The sequence below is a fragment of the Molossus molossus genome, unplaced genomic scaffold (assembly GCF_014108415.1).
Source record: "Molossus molossus isolate mMolMol1 unplaced genomic scaffold, mMolMol1.p scaffold_m16_p_3, whole genome shotgun sequence".
NCBI lineage: Eukaryota > Metazoa > Chordata > Mammalia > Chiroptera > Molossidae > Molossus > Molossus molossus.
This window is the reverse complement of record NW_023425366.1, coordinates 96,490,789-96,507,919: the sequence shown is the minus strand read 5'-3', so window position 1 is coordinate 96,507,919 and position 17,131 is coordinate 96,490,789. Positions and strand designations below refer to the sequence as shown.

The following is a 17,131-nucleotide window of genomic DNA, read 5'->3' as shown; positions in this document are numbered from 1 at the left end:
GAGCACATCCAATACCATATAGGGTGGTTCATGTTTAATTGAGGGGGTGCACCACACAATATATGCTAGTTATTATCATAGGGGAAGTAGAACAGTTAGACTGGGGGCAGACCTTGGGTTTTGGGCTGCCTACCAGTATTTGGGGACTTACTGTTTCTAGGCATGAGGCAGTCACTGAACTAGAAGAGGGATCTTGGGCATGAGTATCTATTATACTCATTTTTGGTGAGAAGGACAGAAGTTGAAGCTAACACCAGTTTCTTCCTTAGATGCATTCAGGCAAATCCTACAGATCCTTTTATTTTTGTGGGCAAGGGAGGAAGCTGTAGAAGGAACTGGAGCAGATGGCTGTTTTTCTCTGGTTCTTGGTGGCCTTCAGCTTTGCTGGCCTCTGAGTCACTGTCTGGCTGGGATTATTATGGGAAGTGGTGATTCCCCTATGCAGCTTACTCTAAAGAGGTCATCATTCAGTCACACTCTTTAGGTCTTTAGGATAGAGTATACGGTCTCTTCCTGGGGACTGTTGTGGAGAAGGTGGCTGGGAGGTGCTGACGGTGAGGTCGAGCTAGAGAGGGCAAGGGAGGCATAGAGGATGCCATCAACCTGCATGAGAACAGAAAGAGAAGTGGGTTAGAATTGCAGGGGTTGCTGACCTCATCTTAGAGCAGTCATCCCCAAACCTGAGTGCCTTGGTGATACCACAGTCCCTCTATCCTTTCCACCCAAGTTCTCCAGCTTCCCTTTAATTCTTTAGAGCCGCTTACCTTTGGATCCAGCTTGGAGTCACTATGTTTTCCTAGGAAAAAAATCAGGATGTACCAGGGTCAGATGACATGGCAGCCAGGGTAGAGAAATGGGTAGAGGGCTCAGGAGTGAGGTCATCTGCTAGGTCAAGACCAGGGCCATGGGGTAGGGATGGGGAGGCATGGGAAAGAGGGAAATGCTGAAGGGCACATGGGAGGGAGTGTGTGGGGAAGAAGGAAGGGCCAAGGTGGAGGGTGGGGAGTGATGGTGGTATAACTGACCTTCATGCCCATTGTTCTCATACTTCTCCTCCGTGTTATGGAAGGATCTCCTGCATGGGAAAGAAAGGGTGGGTAATATGTCAGAGGCTGGGCAGAAGAGTTAAAACCTGTACCAGGCTGGTTTTCTTATGGGGTCGCTGGGACCTGCTTGGGAATATTCAGAAGATGTAGGCAATGGTTTGAGGCTCTCAAAAGGAGACTGCCTGGAAGAGCATTGAGAGGCAATTTGTGGTGTGGCCCAGGAGAGTTTCCCAAGAGCCAACTGAAGGAGGATTGTTCTAGGGAAGCCACTTTTGTAGGAAGTGGGCAACGGAGGAGAACTCGGAAGGGTGAGCTCCTGTCTTCTCTGCTGGCACTGCCTTGGTTCAAACTGGACCTGGAAAACCAGTGAAGTTCATCTCACGGCCTCTGGGTGGGTGCTCAGGCCTTGGTCCCCAGGAGGAGACACCATCCTGGGAGGGGACCTGAGGAAGGCAGCTGGCAAAAGGGAAGGAGAGAAAGGGAAGGGGACTTACGGAAAGGAAAGTGTGGAAATGGGAAGAAGGATGGAGAAAAGGACACTGGTGGGAGGGTGAGGAGGAACAGTGCTCAGGAAAGGAAGAACGGAGATCCTGGCACAAAGGAGGGGAGGCCAGGCTGGGAGCTGAGGCGGTAGGTGCTCTGAGAAAAGGCAGATGGTACAGGTGGTGGAGGCAATGATTCTTGTGGCCACTGTGGGTACCTCACCAGGAGAAAAGGCAGACTGGACAATGGGAAAGAAGAGGAAAACATGTAGAACAGGGAAATGTGTTTGGGAAGGATGATGCTCAAAGTGGAAAGAACACAGGATGAGCAGAAGGAAAAACTGAGAAATGGCTATGAAAGGAGGAGGAAAGGGGATACCAGAGAAAGAGAAAAGGGAGACATGCTGGAAGAGAATTAGAGAAACTGCTCGAATCTCTAGGTCTACTGTTGATTTTTTTTTGGCTTTTTAAAAATATGTTTTAATTGATTTTTTTTTTAGAGAGAGAAACATCAGTCAGTTGCCTCTTGTACTGGGGATGGAACCCACAACCTGGGTTATGTCCTGACTGGGAATCAAACAGGTGACCTTTCAGTGCATGGGACAACACTCAACCATCTGAGCCACATCAGCCGGGGATGGTTTGCTTTCTAGGAGCCGGATCCTCAGGAAGTGAAGGATGTTGATGGGAAGGTGGAGGATGAGAGCAGTCGTGCAAGGCTCCCTCACACTGATCTCAGAAGGTCACTTGCTGTTTCCCAAAACAGTGCCCCCCTTGGAGGACAAGCACTCACCTGTCTGGGGCTCTTGCTTTAGTCTGCAGACCTGTAGAGGAGCCAACAATGTATCAGTGTGCCATCCATGAATAGCATCTCTCCTCCTGCCTTTTCTGCTTCTTCCTACTCTGAGACCATCTTGGATAAACCAGGGCAGCAAGCAGCTCTGCTGAAACCCATGTGGGAAGGGCCTAGGACTCAGAGCCAGCACCCAGCTGGTACCCTGAGCTGGCTGCCCTGAAGCTGCCCACGCCTCTCCTGCTATTGTCCTCAGTATTAAATCAGGAGAGCAGCTCTTCTCCGCACCCTGTGCCCCCTTCTCCCTGCCCTCTCTCTCGCTACATTTCCTTCTGCTTTCTTTCTCTTGCTTTGAACTCCCTGCAATTTCCTGACCTGCTCCTTCCCCTGCTGAGCTCTGGCCCACCCTGCCTTTCCCTCCTCCTCTCTTGTCACAGGCAGCCTTGTTTCCTCCTGCTCTGACAAACCAGGTTCTTGTGCTTTCCTTCTGAGTGGTGGCTGTTTCTCTCCCCCCTCTGAAGCTCATGGCTGGAATTTGTGTTTGCACTGCAGCCTGTTCCTCTCTTCCAGCAAGGGCTCTGTTGTTCCTCCCCAGCGCCCTGCACTATCCTCCCTCCACATCCTTCTCAAGTCTCCACAGCATTTCCCAAGCATTTGGCCCCTGGTTCACTCACATCCTCTCCACCACTGGCCACCCTCCTGGGAGGTCTCATCGTCCACTGGGACAATCCTTTCACACACTGGACTCACCCATCCCCCTCAGCTCCAGCAACCTCCACTCCACTCAGCCATAGCCTGAACTTTATTTTTTTAATCACCTGACTAAGAACTCTGCAATAGTAAATGCTGGTATTATTTTTATGCTGCAGCTCTCTTTCCTCCCAGCTCTGTTTTGTCATCGCCACACTACACCTGTGCTTTGACCTCCCTAAACTCTTTCCCTGTTGGAATCCACTTTCTTTAAGGTTGTCTAGGTGGTCTGAGAGTCCTCCACTCTCCCTATGTGCCCTTTCACCAGTTCCTTGACTTCCTGAGTTCCCCTGTCCTGTCACACCAAGCTGATAAATCACCAATCCTGCATGTGTCTGGCTTGGAATGCTACTGACTTACCCAGTATCTATTCACCTCCTCTTACTCAGTTACAGAACCTTGATTTTCTCTGGAGTGACAGTGTGTCCCTTACAGATAGATGTGGGACGCATGACTAAATTCTGGCCAATAAGATATAAGGGGAGGTGTGGACAGGACTTTCAGGAAAGCGCCTGGGCTATATCACATTTTCTCTTCATCTCTGACCCTTCTCCTTACTGTCAGGAGGACAGACAACTGGGTCATAGTCTTTTTGTCCTTTCATCCTTTCTCTTGTTTCCTGCTTCAATTCAGAAATAATGACTGGAATCTTAGCAGGCACCTTGGACCACGAGGCAACCTTCAAATAAAATCTAGGACAGTTAGCAGAAAGGTAGGAGCCTGAGCGCCTAAGGACAGTGGCCTCTGCTGTCTGCCTCCAGATCCTTTTATATGAGGGGGAAAAAAATCTCCCTCTTATCTAAACCACAGTTACTTGTGGTTTCTCGTGCTAGCCGGTGAACCCAATTCCTAACCAATAAGTCCTAAGGGTTTCTAAACTGCATAGCTGAATACTGCTGGGAAAACAACAATTGTGTGCAGTAATATTTTCACAGATTTATGGCTTCTCATCTGAGTCAAATCCTTAAATACTACCTTCCATTTCCTCAGTGATTATACCACATTTTCGACCCTCATGTGTACTCTCAGGAGAAACCACTGTAGTATTTTCTTTGCAGAATTTTTTTAAATCCCAATTTTTATGTAGTTGAATTTATCAATATAGTTATTCATTGATTTTGGGTTTCATGTCATACTTAGGGAGGTCATCTCCACTCTGTGGTTTCAGCACTATGTATTGAATTAGTCATTTCCCCCATTGATTAGAAACGTTACCTTTTAATTTACTAAATTCCTGCATGTATTAGGTTCTATTTTTATCCTGCCTATATTTTGAGTTTTTCTTTTCTTCTATCACTTTATCTGTTATCTCTTTATCTATTATATGCTAGTATTGCATCACTTTAATTATTGTAGCTTAATAAGTATAAGTGCTAATGCTCATCTAGTGCTTACTCTAAGCCATTATGTTTAATTGACATGACAACCTCTGGGTAATTACTATTATTACCTGTACTTTACTGAAGAGTACGTTGAAGCACAGAGTAATACCACTGTGCCAGAGTTGAGGCAGCCAGGATTGATTGCAGGCAGTCATATTTTGTGCCCTTCAACTTTGTCATTTAATATCTAAGAGGGCAGTTCTTGTTGCAAAAAAAATTTTTTTTAATTCTTACCCAAGGATATACTTTTCTATTTATTTTCAGACAGAGTGGGGGGGGGGGGAGAGAGAGAGAGAGAGAGAGAGAGAAGAGAAGAGAAGCATCGATGTGAGAGAGACACATCAATTTGTTTCCTCCTGCACAATCCCAACCAGGGCTGGGAACCAAATAGCAACCAAGGTACGTGTCCTTGACTGGAAACGAACCTGCGACTCTGGTCCAAGGGCCGACGTTCTAACTGCTGAGCCAAACGAGCCAGGGCACAAATTTATTTAACATAATTAGAAATCAATTTTGGATGCTGTTGGGGCATAACTAATTAATACCTCTAATATTGCCCTTTTGTTGAGCTGTAAATGCATATATCCAAATATCATTACAGCCTCATTTCCCCAAGTTGTAAACATGGGACTTCTTCCTGCTCAGTCACCCCTACATCAGTCTAATCTCCAAGTCTTACTGGTTCACTCTTAACCATTTCCAGAATCTGGCTCTTTCCACAGACCTATGTATCTGCAAGGCAAAGTGTGGTTTCCTCTTGGCTGCTTCATGTTGCCTGTGGAATCAGAGGCTCTTGGATGTGATTTACAAGGTTCTCTTCTCCTGTCTCCTGCCTTCTTCACAGCACTGAGCTGCTTACAGTTCCCAGAATCGTCCCTCTGCTTGGAAGAACAGTGATCTCTATACCACCCTCTCACTTCCCTGGCTAGTTCTTTTTTATTCTTTGAACGCTTTGTAGATGTTACTTCTTCTGGGAAGTCCTTCCTGATCCCTCTCCTCCCTTCCAATCTACCATAGCTCTCTCGGAATGAGGCAATTAGCCCTTGAGTCACCGCCTTCTCCCTTGCAGTTCCTTGAAAGTAGAGCCTCTGCTTTATTTACTTATAAGTCCAATCATGAATCAGGCCCTGGAAAAGGGGCCCCCACTAATGCTTGCTGAGCTGAGCCAACCTCCTGTCCTTTCTGCTCTCTCCTTACTTTTCCAAGTGCAGATCTTCCCCATCCCCTGAACTAAAAGGTGAGGACCGATGAGAAATTATTAAGCCAAGAAACAAGAATTGGAAAATGATCAGATTTGAGGAGAGGGGTTGGTCTAGAGCGGTGGTTCTCCAATGTGATTACTCACAGACACTTGAGGAGACTGTTCATACCACTTGAAGTCCAGACCTCACCCTAGCGGGAATGTGTATTTTTAACAGTCACCTGTGGTCATTCTGATGCAGGTGGGTTCAGAGAAACACCTGGTTGAGAAGATTGGAGAGAGAGTGGGGTCCTTGACCACTTACCTTTGCTTCTCTTCCATCGGAGGTAGAGCATCAGTCCCAAAATTGCGATTATGAGCATAGCGCCAGCCAGTGACACCCCTACTATAGTTCCTAGAGTGAGGGGCCCAGACCCTGAGCTCCTTTCATCCTCGGAGACACTGAAGCCGTCTGTGGTGGTGGTGGCGCTGGTGCTGGTGGGGCCCTTGGTAGTTTTCTCGGGGGCTGAGAAGACATGAGAAATAAGCAAATTCTCCCTTAGAGGATTGCAGGTATCTGGATGAAACTGTAACATCCTGTTCTGTCATTTAGGGAATATTGGGGGTAGGGAGCAACCCTCTGAAGCTCTCACACAGGGAGGGGATTAACAAGGTGAAATGCTGAAGGCTTATAATATACATCACTCAGTTCAAGTCCTGACTCTACCACCAATCAGTGGTGTGACCTCAGAACCCCATTTCATCACCTACAGATGGGGATAACTAGATCACAGGATTAAAATTTTTTTTATTGTGGCAAAAGACACAATATAAAATTGACCATTTTAACCATATGTAAGTGTACAGTTCAGCGGCAGTAAGTACATTCGCACTGTTGTGCAGCGCTCACCATCAGCCATCTCCAGAACTTTGTCCTCTTCCCAAAGGAAAATCTGTCCCCATTAAGCAATTTACCATTACCCTCACCCCAGCCCCGGGAACCCACCATTCTACTTTCTGTCCCTGTGAGTTTGACTACTCTTGCTACCTCATATAAGTGGAATCAAAGAGTATATGTCCTTTTGCCATACTGTTTTAATAAATGAGAAAACATGTGTAAAGCATCTAGTATATATTACAAATATATATATATATATATATATATATATATATATATCCTCACCCAAGGACATTTTTTCATTTTTTGTTCAGATAGAGTAGGAGAGAGAGAGAGCAACATTGACATGAAAGGGACACATCAAGTGGTTGCCTCCCACACGACCCAACCAGGGCCGGGGACAAATTGCAACCGAGGTACATGCTCTTAGCGGGAACCGAACCCGGGTCTCTCTGGACCGCAGGCCAATGTTCTAACCGCTGAGCCAAACCAGCCAGGGCTGGAAATATGTTTTTAAAGTTACATTAATATGTATTGAACTTTAATTCCTACAAACATATTGTGCCTTCATAGATGTTTAATGCATCATTAAAAACCTGATATAATAATAAGCCACAGAAAAAATCTAACTCTAAGAAAATCTTTAGGTTAGCATGTGCTTAATTCTCAGTCTACTCTTGTTAGAAATTAATAATAAAAGTGTAAACACCATCTCTCAATTGAAATATACAATTTTAAATTCTTAATCAAAGAAATATATTTATAACATGCTATTTAGGAAATAAAAAATAGGGCAATATATATTTAAAAACTGGGCTCTGGCCAGTGTTGTTCAGTGGTTAGAGCATTGGTCAGTGCACCAAAGGGCCTCGGGTTTGATTCCCAGTCAAGGGCACGCAACTGGGATGCAGGTGCAATCCCTGCCCGAGTCAGGGCAAGTGTGAGAGGCAACCCATCAATGTGTTTCTTTCACATTGATGTTTCCCTCTCTCTCTTTCTCTCTCCCCACCCCACTTTTCAATCTCTCTAAAAATAAATGAAAAAGATATTTTTATAAGTCCTGGCTGATTTTCCTCAGTGGTTAGCGTCAGCCCGGGGACCGGAGAGTCCCAGATTCGGTTCCTGTTAAGGGCATGTACCTCAGTTGCAGTTCGTCCCTGGCCCCGGTTGGGGTCATGTGGGTGGTAGGCAGTCAGTGTGTCTCTCTCACATCGATGTTTCTCTCTCTCTTCCTCCTGCTCTATCTGAAGATAAATGCAAAAATGTCCTCAGGTGAGGATTAAAAAAAATAATATTCTAAGCTCAGGTGGTTTCACGGGTAAACTCTTGAAAAAATTAAAGAAACAAGTAATTCCTAGACATAAGGTTCCAGAGCATAGAAAAATATAGAAAACTATGCAATTCTAATTCATTACATAAAATGACAACACTTAAGCTAATATCCATTCATAATTTTTTTTAAATGAAGATTAAAACAAAAAGCTGTGTGTATGTGTTTTTTAAATCTAAGATTTTATTTTATTTTATTTTATCTTGGTTTGTGCCCCTAGCGGGAACCAAACCCAGAACTCTCTGGTCCGCAGGCCCAATGCTCCAACTGCTGAGCCAAACCAGCCAGGGCTGTGTGTGTGAGTGTGTGTGTGTGTGTGTGTGTGTGTGTTTAAACTGGTCTGAGTTGGGGAAAACACCCAGTATTGACACAATGGGAATATAAATTGACACAACCTTTGGGAATGTGTTCAGGAATATCTATTAGACTGTAAAATACTCATGCATGCTCTTTGACCCAGTGATTTCAGTGCAAGGAATTTGTCCTATGGAAATGCTGGTGTAAGTACGGTAAGGCCTGTGTTTAAGGGTGTTCTCTGCAGCATTGTTGTGATGTGGCAACAACTAAAATGTCTTTAAATATGAGACAGATTAAGTAAATTATGATACATCACTACAATGGGTTAGATACGGGGCAGTTATTTACATTCAATATTATTTTGTATTAGTTTGAGGTATAAAGCATAGTGGTTAGACAATCATGTACTTTACAAAGTGATGCCCCGATGTTTCAGTACCCACCTGACCCCATACATAGTTATAATATTATTGACTGCATTCCCTATGCTGTACTTTACATTCTTGTGACTATTTTGTGACTACCAATTTATATTTCTTAATCTCTTCACCTTTTTGTCCCAGCCCTCCAAAATCTCTCTCATCTGGCAACCATCAGTCTGATCTCTGTATCTATGAATCTGCTTCTATTTTGTTTATTCATTTATTTTGTTCTTTAGAGTTCACACATAAGTGAAAGTATATGGTATTTGTCGTTCTCTGTCTAATTTATTTCACTTAGCATAATACCTTCTAGGTCCAACCATGCTGTCACAAATGATCAGATTTCATTCTTTTTCATGGCTGAGTAATTCTATTGTATATATGTACCACCACTCTAAAAATAATTTATTTTATTGATGCTAGAGAGAGAGAAAAAAAACACACTGATGATAGAGAACATCGATTGGTGATCTCCTGCATGCTCCCCACTGAGGATGGGGCCCACAACTGGGCATGTGCCCTGACCAGAATCAAACCAGCGGCCTCTTGGTACATAGGTCGACACTTAACCACTGAGCCACACTGGCCGGACATGTGTAAAAACTTTTTAGTTTGATGTAGGCCCATCTGTTTATTTTTCCTTTTGTTTCCCTTGCCTGAGAAGATGTATCAGAAAGAAAATTGCTAAGAAAAATGTCAGAGATTTTACTGCCTCTTTTCTTCTAGTTTTATGAATTCTAGTCTAATATTTAAGTCTTTAATCCATTTTGAGTTTATTCTTGCATCTATCTGTCCAATTTTCCTAACCATTCATTAAATAGACTATCTTTACCACATTGTGTGTTCTTCCCTTCTTTGTCATATATTAATTGATCATACAGGGATGGGTTTATTTCTGGGGTCTCTATTCTGTTCCATTGGTCTATATGTCTGTGTTTATGCCAGTATCATGCTATTTTGATTACTATGGTATGAGGTAGCATGGTACCACCAACTTTGTTCTTTCTCAAGAGTGCTGTGGCTATTCAGGAGTCTTTTGCGGTTCCATATAAGTTTTTGGATTATTTGTTGTAGTTCTGTGAAATATAGCATAAGTATTTTATTATTATTATTATTATTATTATTATTTTAATCCTCACTCGACATTTTTTTTGTTCAGATGGAGTGGGAGAGAGAGAGAGGAAGAGAGAGAGAGAGAAACATCGATGTGAAAGAGACACATCGAGTGGCTGCCACCCGCATGACCCAACCAGGGCTGGGGACAAACTGCAACCGAGTTACATGCCCTTAGCGGGAACTGAACCCGGGTCTCTCTGGACCGCAGCCCGACGCTCTAATCGCTGAGCCAAACCCGCCAGGGCAAAACTGTCTTTATTCACTGATGACCTGATTATTTATTTAGAAGAACCAATGGAATTTAAAAAAAAAAATCACTACAATATGAGTTTAGCAAGATTGCAAGGTACAAGATCAATATACAAAAATCAATTGTATTTCTATATACTAACAATAAAGAATTGGAAATTGAATTGAAAGCAAACCGGCCAGGGCTACCATAGGTATTTTGATAGGTAATCATTTCACAGTATATGTAAATCAAACCATCATGCTATACACCTTAAGCTTATACAGTGATATATGTTAAGTACTTTTCAATAAAACTGGAAAAAAAATAATAGGTTAGCATTCTAAGAGGGACTTTCAAAGAACATTAAAAATATTTGCCCTGACTTCTAGTCAAGACAGCAGCATAGGTAAACGTGGCGCTCACCTCCTTTCATAATCACATCAAAATTACAACTAAACTGAAGAACCACTATCATTCATAACTACCTGAAATCTGGCTGAATGGAAGTCCTACAACTAGGGAACTAAAGAAGCCACATAAAGACTGGTGGGGGGAGGGGTACGGAGATGAGGAATAGGCTGGTTTCACACCCATGTGTAGCAGATAAAACTTGGGAGGGGCCCTGGCTGGTTTGGCTCAGCAGTTAGAGCATCAGCCCATGGACCAATGAGTCCTGGGTTTGATTCTGATCAAGGACACATACCTTGGTTGAGGTTCATCCCCATCCCTGGTTGGGGTCATGCAGAAGGCAACCAGTCGATGTGACTCTCTCATGTCAATGTTTCTCTCTCTCCTCCTCCCTCCTACTCTTTCAGAAGATAAATAGAAAAATAGCCTTGGGTGAGTATTAAACAAACAAAAAAAAAAATTGGGAGGGATATCTCAGGTTTGGAGATCCCCCTGAGGAGTCAAGTGTCCCAGCCCCACACCAGACTCCCCTTTCCAGAGTTCCATGGCCAGGAAGAAAGTCCCCATGACTTCTCGTTGTAAAACCAGTGGGGATGGAAGTTGAGGGATATGGAGGGCTGCTGAAGTCCCAGGCAGTTCCTCTCTTTTTTTTTTTTTTTTTTATCCTCACCAGAGGACATTTTTCCATTTTTTGTTCAGGTAGAGTGGGAGGGAGAGAGAGGAACAGAGAGAGAGAGAGAAACATCGATGTGAAAGGAACACATCGAGTGGCTGCCACCCGCACAACCGACCAGGGCCGGGGACAAACTGCAACCGAGGTACGCGCCCTTAGCGGGAACCGAACCCAGGTCTCTCAGGACCGCAGGCCGACGCTCTAACCGCTGAGCCAAACCGGCCAGGGCCCAGGCAGTTCCTCTTAAAGGGCCCATGCACCAATTTACTTGGACTCGCTCCCTTTGAGCTTCAGTCCTGGGGCAGCAGCTTGACAGGCAACTGAGACATACAGGGAAGAACTGAATTGTCTGGCATCAGGACAAGAGCTTGGGGGACAGCTTTCTTGCAGACAGAAGTGTTGGCAGAGACCATTATTCTTTGGATGAACCCTCCTCCAACAGAGCTGGCAGGCGGGCACCATACCTGAGACTCCATCAACCTGGCTCACACTGTTAGCCCTGCCCTAGTGACTCCCTGAGGCCCTGCCCCACCCAACTTTAGGGCCCATCCAAGCTGTTTCCAGTGGCTTTTCCCTATGAATGGTCTGTCTTGGTTTATACTTCAGGTTTTTCTTAAAATCTCTCAAACAAGCAGTATATGGTCTCAGCATGCCCTGTACCTCTTGCTAAGCGGCCATAGGCCTTGCACTAGTGGCAGCCAGCCTTAGTTTGCAGCTTGGCCTTGACTGGGCACCTCCAAGCCCAGCACAAGTATCGGACATCTGCAGATCACTTTGTAGCTCTTGCCAGGTGGCCCTGGGCAGAATACAGGTGGTAGTTGACCTTGGCCTGCATCTCCTTAGAGGTCCCAGAGCCAGAATGCCAGCCAGCATGGCCAATGGACAGCTTGAGACCAAGTTGAAACACCACCTGACCACTTCTACAAGCAACACACTCAAGGGGTAGACTCAGCAGGCACCAGAGCACTGTTGATGTAAGCCCTGCTCTGGGGGGTTCCCACACACAGCTGTTCCTCTACAGTGGTTGGCGGTCAAAGCCAGTCCTTAAAGCTGATTGGCTTGGGGATAAATCCCTCCCATTTATGTGCCAACAACAATTAAGGCTCAACTACAAAAGGAGGGTGTGCACAGTTCACAAGGGGGTTGCACCTTCAGTGCCCAACTTGAGTGATCAGGGAGACTGTGCCACTGGACCCTACAGACCACCTGCTACATTAGGCCACTCTACCTAGCCTGAGAGACATAGGAGCTCTACCTAATACATAGAAACAAACACAGGGAGGCTGCTAAAATGTGGAGACAAAGAAACATGTTCCAAGTAAAAGAACAGAACAAAACTCCAGAAAAAGAACTAAACAAAATGGAGACAAACAATCTACTAGATGCAGAGTTCAAAACACTGGTTATAAGGATGATCACTGAACTTAGTGAGAACTTCAGCATAAAAAAGAACCTGTCAGAAATGAAGGATACACTGAGATTAAGAATAATTCACAGGGAGTCAACAACAATAGAGGAAGTAGATGAAGCCAAGATTCAAATCAGCAACTTGGAATATAAAGAAGTAAAAAATACTCAATCAGAACAGCAAAAAGAAAAATGAATCTGAAATATGAGGATAGTGTAAAGAGCCCCTGGGACAACTTTGGGCATATCAACATTTACATTATGTGGGTGCTGGAAGGAGGAGAGAGAGAGCAAGAAATCAACTACTTATTTGAAAAAAATAGTGACAGAAAACTTCCCTAACTTGATGAAGGAAATAGATATATAAGTCCAGGAAGAGCAGAGAGTCCCAACAAGATGAACCCAAAGATGCCCACACCAAGACACATCATAATTAAAATGTAATAGTTTGAAGACAAAGAGAGAATCTTAAAAGCAGTAAGAGAAAAGCAGTTAGTTATTTACAAGAAAGCTCCCATAAGACTGTCAGATGAGTCCTAGCTGGTTTGGCTCAGTAGTTGGAGCATCAGCCCGAGGACCAATGAGTCGCGGGTTTGATTCTGGTCCAGGGCACATACCTTAGTTGCGTTTCAGACCCTTGACCTTATCGGGGGTCATTGTGTGTCTCCCACAATATCTCTCTCTCTCTCTCTCTCTCTCTCTCTCTCTCTCTCTCTCTCCCCTCCTCCTCCCACTCTGCCTGAAAATAAATGAAAAAATATCCTTGGGTGATATATAAATAAAATACTGTCAGCTGATTTCTCAACAGAAACATTTCAAGCAAGAAGGGATTAACACGAAATGGTCACAGTGATAAAAAGCAAGGACCTACAACCAAGATTACCCAGCAAAGCTATCATTTAGAATTGAAGGTCTAATAAATAGCTTCCCAGACAAGAAAAAGGTAAAGGAGTTTTTCACCACTAAACCAGTATTATAAGAAATGTTAAAGGGTCTTCTTTAAGATAAAGAAGAAGAAGAAAAAAAGATAAAATATATGAATATTAAAATGGAAAGAGATACACATCTATCAAAATGGAATCTAAAAAACAATAAATAAGCAAGCAGAACAGAAACAGATTCACAAGATACAGAGACCATTTTGACAGTTGCCAGATGGAGGGATTTGGGTGGGGGGGATGTGTGAAAAAGGTAAAGGGATTAAAAATACAAATTGGTTGTTACAGAATAGTCATGGGGATGTAAAGTGCAACATAGGAAATATAGTCAATAATATTCTAATAATTATGTATGGTGTCAGATGGGTATGGGATTTATTGGGATAATCACTTAGTAAGTAAGTAAGGCATCAAACCCTATATCTCACTGAATGATTTTCTCTCTTCCATCAAGTTTTTTACTAAGCCAGTGTTAAATATTTTTCAAATGTTTTAAGGGAATACATATAACAAAACAGTAAAAGTGAGGAGGTAAGTAGAGCGTTATACTCCTCAAACTGTACTCCTCTTATGTTCATTTAGTTATAGTGAATGAAATGACATTATATATAACATACATATACCTTAAGTTTTCCAATTATATGTTTTTAACAGACAAAAATAGAATTATATAACCATTACAGGAAATTATAACAATAAAATTTATCTGTATTGTTTTTAGGTTGTCATACAAATTAGACTGTGTGCCAATTGCTTGATCATAAAAAGAAACAAACAAGCAAAAACCTTATACTAAATGTGACCCAAACAGAGAAATAAAAAAAGGAAGAATTAGAAAAGGAGAAGGAGGGATCTGAAAGGAGACAAAATTTTGTAAAATGGCCATTTAAGGAGATATGGAGAAAGTGCAGAAAAGATAAACCCAAGGCTGTTTGCTTAATTCAGGTCGTGAGTCACTTCATAAATGATCTAAAACCAGCTCTGTGGTCAAGACAGGGCAGTGGTTTACCCAGGCTGGGAGGAGTGATTCATCATTGACATAGTTTAGAGTTGCCAGTGCAAGTGATTATTAAAAGTAAATCGACTTACAGTGTACTTACTGTGTGCCTGGGCCTGGGAGAGAGCCCCTCCCCCACTGACCTGGAGGCAGATAAGCCCAGGTTCAAGTTCGCACACCTCAGTGAGTAATGTAGGAAGATCTATTAATACATACCCCCCATAGTAGGTTAAAATAGATGAAGACAATAAGATCAAATCAGTAGGTGAGACTGAGTGGTTAATGGTTAAGAGAGGAGGCCCTGGGATAAAACTGGGTTCAAATTTCACCTGCACCATGATGGTGACTTGGTGCAGGTGTGAGCCTTGGTTTCCCCATCTGAAACAGGAAGATGATAGCAGTTTCTATGATTTTGGGGTTGTGGTGCAGCTTGACTAGGGTGATGCATATTTAGTTAGGACAAGTGCACGGTAAGCAGGAGCTGCCCTTACCGCTGACTCAGAGGGTCCTCTAACGACCAAGACAGAGGGATAAGGAAACAACACAGTGATTTGTGTGACGGAGGTGGGACTTGGGGGAGTGGGGTCTTTGTGAGAAGCCACAAAGGTACAGAGAATGAACATGGGAAGAGAAAGATGGGGAAGGAAAGAGATAGAATGAGGTGGGAGCATTCAGGGCCATATTCTATGGAGCAGAGTGGCAAAAGGAATCAGGGAGGTTGGGAAAACAGGTGAAGGAGTGTTACCAGGGGCCTGGGTGGAGGGGTGGCCTCGGGACATTATTGGGTACCTCCTGTGTGTGCCAGGCTGAGCTCACGGTGGTGGGGAGACGCAGACATGTAGCTATCTGGGGCTCCACACACAGACACATGACAAAGGGAAGGCAGGCCACATCCTGTAAAAGTGAAGTCCACCTGGGGGACATGGGGCCAGGGCAGGGGTCAGAGCTTCAGCCCCAGTTTAGAGCAAGAAGGGAAGATAAATGGGGAGTCCAGAAAGTGCTGAAGCCTGGGGATGGGGTGGGGGCTGGATCTGAAGGGGCAGTGAGGGGGTGGGGGAAGACAGCCCAAGTTTGGAGGAGATTATAATGAACAGGTTAAGTTGGCAGAGGCCTGGGAAGGAGTCAGGGGCAGGGTGAGATGTTCCAGAGAAAGGTCAGGAAGAGAGGTGCCTGGACTAGTCCTGTGGGACACGGACACCAGTTACCTAGGCAGCGGGTCTCACCTCTCGTGATGGTCAGTTTGGTCCCATTGATGGACTGCCACACCTTCGGGCCTTCTTGTGTGATCAACTGGACTCGGCAGAAGTACTGGGATTCATCTTTCCTCTGCAGGTTTTGAATCCAGAGGCAGCCGTTCCTCCAGCCCTCTGTCCAGTTCAGGGAGAGGCGGTTCTTGTAATTCTCATGAGTGAAAGGCAGGCTTGTATTGTAGATAAACTCCCCATGGAAATTTTTCCATCTCCAGAATATACGCACTTTGGGTTTCTTGGCTAACTCCCAGGGGTAACAGAAGGAGAAGGGGATGCAGATGGAGCCACCCTCAGGGGCTGAGAGGTGTTCTGGTTGGTTGACTTCAAAACCATGGTTTGAATTGCACTTTGCTGAGCCACCTGGAGGAGGGTGGGACAGGAGAGACTTTAAAGCCACCCAGAGAGACAAAGAAGATAACCCCTGACCAACTGGCGCCCTCACCTATGGGCAGAAGTGTGACAGATAGTAGGACTGGCCCTTTGGCTGGATGTCTCCCTTTCCAGGGTTGGGGTAGAAAGGAAGGTGAGTGGTATGGGGGACCCAGCAATGTGGGACCAGCCCAGCTTATTGCTTATTGCAGGTGGGAAGCCCGGCAAGCTACCTCAGCAGACCCCTTCTCCAGACACCTGGCCACAGTCCCTCCCGGGGCTCCCCTGTGGCCCAGCACAGGGCCAGGGGGTCCTGGTCACTTACCAGCCTGCAGAGATGCTGGCAGCAGCAGCAGGAGCAGCAGCAGGGGAAGACCCATTGCCTTGTTCTCCTCTGGAGGATGAGAAGACAAGCAGAGCCTCTAGGCCAGAGGGGAGGTGCTAGGAAAGGACTGCCTCAGGCTAGTCTGACCACTGGGAGAGGCAGGATCAGGCTCCTTCAGAGGACTGAGTGAGGGTGGGAACCTTCTTCAAACATGGCTTCCCCAAGTGACAAGTACTTCCTTTCTCAATTTGGCTTCTTCTTTTCCCATATTGCAAAAGGGCCTCTCTTGTGGTCAGTGAAAGAGCTATGATATATGTCCCCCAGCCCCAGTCTTCATGCTAATGGGTGTGGTCTTGACCTTGGCTGCCTGGGGCCTCTCCCCTTCCACTTTAATTCTTTGTTTTTGCCAGGGACTTTCTCATCTCATTAGGAATCAGTCCCATATCTCTCTGTCTCTGTCACTCTCTCTCCTTTTCTCTGCTTCTCTGAGTGCCTCTCAGGCTCTATTTCTCTCTCATTGCAGGGGAAGAAGGAACAGCGGGACCAGCTCATCAAAATACTGTGAGTACAGCCCCCGGCCGGTTTGGCTCAGTGGTTGGAGCATCGGCCTGCGGACCAGAGAGTCCCAGGTTCGGTTCCTGCTAGGGGCACATACCAAAAAAAAAAAAAAAAAAAGAAAAAAATACTATGAGTACAAAAATCATAGAGATTGGAAAGAAAGAACTAAAAACTGTCTTTTTTTTTTAATCCTGACCCATGGACATTTTTCCTTTTTTTTTTTTTTTCAGATAGAGTGGGAGGGAGAGAGAGGAAGAGAGAGAGAGAGAAACATCGAC

General features: G+C 44.7%; 1 protein-coding gene across 1 annotated transcript; it reads right to left on the bottom strand.

The window, feature by feature from the left end:
• Positions 1 to 150: 150 nt before the first annotated feature.
• On the bottom strand, positions 151 to 16,504 carry LOC118642408 (paired immunoglobulin-like type 2 receptor alpha). The gene is made up of 7 exons (XM_036280156.1): positions 16,296 to 16,504; positions 15,575 to 15,961; positions 5,959 to 6,159; positions 2,322 to 2,352; positions 1,026 to 1,075; positions 765 to 796; positions 151 to 603 (listed from the first exon to the last, which is right to left on the bottom strand). Exons 1-7 carry the CDS (start codon positions 16,348 to 16,350, stop codon positions 481 to 483), a joined length of 879 nt encoding a protein of 292 aa, XP_036136049.1. The 5' UTR covers positions 16,351 to 16,504; the 3' UTR covers positions 151 to 480.
• Between the last annotated feature and the right edge of the window lie 627 nt (positions 16,505 to 17,131).